Source organism: Cibotium barometz, chromosome 9, assembly GCF_041138505.1.
Source record: "Cibotium barometz isolate CiBa-2024 chromosome 9, ASM4113850v1, whole genome shotgun sequence".
NCBI classification, from domain to species: Eukaryota; Viridiplantae; Streptophyta; class Polypodiopsida; order Cyatheales; family Cibotiaceae; genus Cibotium; species Cibotium barometz.
In genome coordinates, this window is record NC_141054.1 from 58,367,726 (window position 1) to 58,374,032 (window position 6,307).

At 43.2% G+C, this 6,307-nt stretch overlaps 1 protein-coding gene across 1 annotated transcript; it reads right to left on the bottom strand.

Moving 5' to 3' along the window:
- Positions 1-2,208: 2,208 nt before the first annotated feature.
- LOC147635763 (uncharacterized) lies at positions 2,209-5,238 on the bottom strand. Its single transcript, XM_086803169.1, is given in 2 exon segments — positions 2,209-3,384; positions 3,386-5,238. Coding segments are annotated over 2 exon segments (2,760 nt in total). The 5' UTR covers positions 5,107-5,238; the 3' UTR covers positions 2,209-2,345.
- Positions 5,239-6,307: the final 1,069 nt, after the last annotated feature.

Genomic DNA, 6,307 nt, shown 5'->3' on the forward strand with positions numbered 1-6,307 from the left:
AGGAATAGATAAAAAGAGAATAACATTTGATTGTGGTATGAAGGCTAATTTCATGCAAGAAAGTTGTTCAAGTGCAAGTGATGGCAATACTAAAGTAGGCATGCTAGATTATTGTGAAACAATCCAAGATATTATCAAGGTTAGATTCAAAAAGTTTGATATGCTCATTTTTTATGTGAAATGGTTCAAGTTGGTAACTCAAGGGATGCAAGTAACTGTTAGAGCAAAGACAAGTGTGGATTTCTTCAAGTAGACCACACAAAGATACGGACTGACCAAAGGGACACATTTGTGCTACCAGAGCACTGTGAGCAAGTCATCTTTGTGGAAGACCCGACAGATCATAAATGGTTGTTTGTGATTCAAATAAATCCACGTGGAAAACAAATATTTGAAGACGTGAAAATAGCAGTTGACTATTTGCCAGATGCTGAGGAACTCTTCCCAGATCATGTGATATTTGAGCATACACCACACTAGCACCTATTGAACAACAAGAAGAACAAGAAGAAGACATACTAGTTGAGGAAGTAGGTGAGGCTCACATGGGATTAGGATCGGATGAAGGTGTACTCATTGAGCAAATACATCTTGAACGAGAAACAGACACTAGAGATAATCCAAAAGAAGAAGAGATTCAAGATGAGTATGATCATGATGCATCGACAGCTCTCATGCTAGAGCTAGAAGAGGATGATGACATGGATGAATTACCTTCTACTACTACAAGACAACCGGTTCCACCAATTGACAACAATGATGGAGTATTTCTAGAAATAGATTTTCTGCTGAGAGGACGAGCAAGTTGATGTGATGAACTTTAATTTCATTGTAAAATAGAGCACTTTCTTAATTGCACCTTTTTCTCCTTCAAAGAGCATGATGAAAGTTATACCCTCCTCTCTCCAACGGCTCCCCTCCCCTCTCTCTCTTTATCTATCTCTTTCTCGCTGATCATCTCTCTCTCGCTCTCTCTCTCTCTCTCTCTCATAGACACATATGCTTGCAAAGAGGTAGAAAGAGAATTCTAAAACACACCCCAAGATGGGAACTAGCTTATATTATATATAAATTTAATTTTTTGAAAAAAAAAATTCTGATTGTTATTTCGACGCTTATTCTGATGACTAAGCGTCGAAAAACAATGATTCTCTTGTAGTGATTAATCAGAAATTAGTAAGAAGAAACACTCATGTTTTTGCAAGCAAAAAATAGAGGCTCTTTGGAGCATCAAATTAAGGCCCTTCCACCAAGATAAATCAAATCCTTCAAACCACTGATTAGTCTATGTGTCTAGATAAGGCTCAAGCCCATAATCATATGATTAATCAAATTAATCAAGTTCTAATAAAGAAATTGTGAAAGGATCTTATTGTGGGCATTATAATCCTAAAGTGGCTACAAGAAGCCAAAAGGATGACACCATTCGATTTGCCATTTTTGAAAACCCTTGAGGGTGTGTGAAATTGGGCTAAATCTTCCTCGTTGAAGTATTGGACTATTGCATGAAAAGACTCAAAGAAATAACATAAGTTGCTTGTGGACCCAAAGTCCGTACAAGAAACCCTCTTCAAGTGGTGTTGTAAACATAAGTTACATGGAAGGAGTTAAAGAAATTTTTTTAAAAAAAAGAGTCAAAGAAAGCAACGTGTTGGATATTCATCAGAAGGAGAAGCCCACACCACACGGCCTCTACATTTAGTAGGCAAATCTACTAGGAACAAGCATCGTAGCTCAAACACATGCATTAAACCTTGTCGCCAACTATCTAGGTCATCTCTAGACGGGGAACCATGGCGAGTGCAACTTCTTATCTCGGGGACGGGAGGGGAAGGGGGAGGGTCACATCCGGGCAGCAATGCATGATCATGGGAATCCTCACACAAGGTCTTAGTCATCTTATCCTTCGAACAAATGTGGTTAGTGACTGCACGATACCCTAATTAATCCCCGTCAGTCCTATCCGGTTGGGTTAAGGGCTTGTGGGCTTACATTTTATTGATAGGTCGGATCCTAATTAATGAAAACGGCTATAAACAAACGCCTCTATGCTGCCTTCCATTAAGATGCATCCTAGCAATGCTCGCTACCGGCCTGGACATCATCATAGGACATGCAGTCCCTATGGGCCTTCGTTTCAAACCGCTCAAAATATAACTTGACAATTTAAATCATTATCCGAATTCATCAACTAAATTACCAAAAAGATTTTTAGCATGCAAGATCTTAAACTGTCTATTTACAAGAAAAGCCAAGCAACACAAACTTTAGGCCTTCTATACAGGCTTGCAATCACACCCAACTAAACCTTTAATTTGTCTTACATCACATGATTATTAGCCTTCTCAATTTGTTTCAAAGAGTTTCGTCCTGATGTTCTCCTTGATCTTTTGTTGCATTTCTGCACTGATTTTGGCGTTTTCAGTCAAAAAGTATTGGGCTTTCGTTGCCAGCATCTCCCATTCTGCATGTCGCTGATTGTAGTGAGTTTCAAGCACATGCAATGCTACGAAAATCCCAACTATTGGATGATCCACCCCATGCTCTTTGCTAATCGTCTGCAGGGTTTGCATGGTGATGGTAGTCGATGATAATGGTATGATGGCATACACTATGTCAATCAGCATGGGTGTTAAGTGCCATACCCCATTGGCAGACTGTAGCTGGATGAGGTCTTGGAATGTGGATTCTGCATCTTTTGATGCTGTCTGCTGCAACGGCCACCCTGCTGTTACATCATGATCTGAAGACTGCTGTTGAAGTAATTCAGTTGTGACCATCTCTTGTCGCATCTGCCTAGCGGCACATCGTCTTTTGCAACACCGAAATGCGAGTGGACTGCCCAACTTTGCTTCCTTCTTTGCTGATTGGAGTCCAAAGGAAGCACCCGAATGTCCGGCACCTGCAAGATACATAGGTGGACCACTTGATGATCTGCATGAGTAAAATGTCATCTCCTCTGTCTCTGTGTCATTCCCAGTATTATATACCACCACAAAGCTGGTTCTCCTACTAGTGAGGGTGTGCTTCATAGCCAGTTGCAAGATTTCATCCTCAAATTTCTTCCTCCCCTCACCTTCCATGGATGGCAATCGATCTTCGAGTTCTCGTATTCTTTCCCTTGCTGCCAGAGTGTGTATAACTCCTGCCTGTGTGATCTGGTCACCTGTCAGCACCACAGCTTGATGCATGTGGTCTACCTCATGTGGATGGTTGCTATGGGCCGTGATGTTAATATCACACTTTAGCTCTGGTTTCTGACCTGCCTGTGCTTGTTGCCATACAGTCTCTGGCAAACAAACATTCAATGCATGCAACACATGGCGGCTGCTCATGAAAATAGCAGGAGCTACTGATGGGCACTGCAGGAAAGAGGAGTTTGATGAAGGCAGCAAGCTTTACCGATGTGGACACTGTGTTGAAACCACCCTCCTGATTTGTGTTGCTTCCTGCAACAGGGCCGTTGAGCTGCCCCCAGTCCACAGTTACATCTGTGAGCACCGGTTGCATTGCTCTTGCTACCTGTCTTAAAACCTTCTCCCTCATATCTGCCCCTCCGCCATCGTGTGCTGTAACAAACTCGCATTTGCCCCGTCCAGCTTGCGCAAGCTTCTTGCAAAGCAGTCTATCTACAGACCCCCCAATCCCAAAGGTGAACAATCTTATGTTGATAGCATGCTGGGATGTGAGCTGAGCTAGCTGCTTCACATTAGATACTTGCCCATCTGTCAGAAGGAAGATTTGACGCGGATGTGTAGGAAGGAGGTTGGAGGTAAGTGCATGATGAAGGGGTGAATAGATCTCGGTGCCACCAAGGTTAGCTTGTAGCTTAGAGACATACTGGGAAGCTGCTGACAGTGATGTGTCATCATAAGCCTGACTGGTAGGGAACAATGAGGACCAGCTACTACCAAAGATGAGGATGTTGAAGCGAGAATGAACGGGCAATGAGTGCAGAAGCAAATGCATACAATCACGCACACATGTTATGGAGGAACCACCCATACTGCCAGAGCAATCTACCAAGAAGATGAGCTCACAACGCATTTGAGTGGCTGATAGCATGTCAAGAGGCGGGGGGATAAAAGCCAAGCTGACAGCTGCGGTACGGTTGGTCATATCCAGCTCACAGAGGACACGAGGCTCAAAGCAACGCTGCTGTTCGACGAGAAGAATGAAGTCTTTGGAGAGAGAGCAGGCGGAGACAGAGTGGAAAGATGCGGTGGCATGGTTTGAAGTGCCAGCTATTTGGTCGATCTTTGTCTCGTCGGGATGGCTAGGGCATAGGATGGAGAGAATGGGGGAGGGCATAATGACAGTGAGGTCAATGGTAAGATCTCTGAGCTGGCCCTGTATGGTGGGGTGTGGAGGAGTGGGCAAAGTTGGGGGATGGGTGACGGATAGGGGCTGGCCTGTGAATGTGACCATGGGATGGCTCATGTCATGCTGCATGTGGCATCCATGGCAGAGATCATAAGAGCATGTATGGCAATGGTGGCGGGGACCGATGATGGGGGAGCAGAGGCAGTGGTGACAATAGTAGCCTGAGTGAATGGCGTTGTGGGGAGCTGGATCTGAAGGGGGGAATGGCGGCGTTGGGCCGGGGTTGGCAGGGATGTACTTGGGGGCAATGATCATGGGGAGGGTGAGGCGGTTGTGTCTTCCTTGTTGATCCAGGAGGGTCAAGTAGGTGAGGGTGATGGTGCAGACGCTGCCGGGGTTGAGGTTACCGATCTTACATTGGAAAATGTTATCGGAGGATTGCTCCAGAAGCATGGCTGGGCGGTTGTGTGCGATGGCGGAGTTGTACTCAGCCTGGGCTTCCACTTTCTCTCTGATGCGGCCTTTGCGGATGACTCCATCCAGCTCTGCGGCAAAGGAGAAAACAGCACTCTCTTCATCGAGAGGGAAGATGTACACGCATTCCAGTGGACCTGGATCTCCGGCAGCTTGAGACTCCTGGAGGTTGACGTAGGTCTGCTGCACCTTCACCTCGGCGCACAGATCATAGAGTGTTGCGTCCACGCTCACAGAATGCAGTGGCACTTGATGGTAGAGATTGCTGCTGCGATGCAACCAGCACAGACCCGATACCGCAGTCACCATTCTCGTTCACAAAAGCACAAACAAGGAACGGGACGAGTTTTAGAGAGAGAGACCATTCTCGTTCCAAGCTTGCGTTTGCCGACGCTTTCCTCGTAAGCTCCTGAGAAGGCGGATGTCCCAAAGTCCCTTTATTTTTTTTGGGAAATAAATCTATCTATACTATATATTAACCATCGACACCTTTGGGACAAGAATTGAGAAATCGTGGAACCTTGAGCTTTTAGCGTAATAAATTTAAATTCTAATCCAAAGAGGGCGGGAGCGGAAGGGGAAGAGATCGTCGTGGCTGCAGCTCTACCATCTATTAGGGCATGTTAACACTAGTTCTGTAATTGGACACTAAAGTGTCCAGAGGACACTAAAATGTCCTGAAAGTTAGCATTTTTCTTGAATTTTTGTGGGCAATCTGTTAAGAGTTTTGAAATGCTTAACATCCACAGATGTTCCTCAAGACCCAAAAAAAATTTGAGATTTTTTAAATTGCACTTTTCTTAGCTTTTGCAAGGCAATATTTTAATTTTCTTAGACGCATACTGATAAAACGCATGATTTTTGCTGTTTTCAAAATAGTAGTAATTTGTACATAACTTTTAGAAGGGACATAGTTTGATCATGAAACTTGGCTTGATGGAAAGCCCATGATGTAAACTAAATCTTGGAATCATCAAACGATAATTATTGGATAAATTTTTGACTCGCTAATATTGAAATGATGTTTTTTATACAGGTGGAGCATGAATTTTTCTCCTTCCATATGCAAGCTAATAATGTAAAACTTGAGGTGCACCCATGTTATATAGGATAAATACTACTTTGTTTTGAATTTTCCAAAACTTTAGAGCCACTTTTTGGGCCTCTTCTCATACATGGCCTTTTGCGCAACCTGTTTTTAATACGTAAAATGTCTAATTATGAGCCTAATTTTGATTTTCATCAAAGGGAAAAGCTGTGTAAGTGCATTATTTGTTGTAACTATAGGTGTAGACTACTTGTGCAAGCATAGTTATGATTAGTTTTTGAAAAAAGATGATCAAATTTTGTATTTTTATTTTTTACAGTTTTTTTAGAACTAGGCGATAAGAACCTACTTAAGTGGAGGCTAAGTTAGTGTCATACACATCAAATTATGGCTTATTTATCTCATCTCAAGCATGAAAACCAATAATCAACATTCTCATTGATAGGGCTACAATTTTTTTTA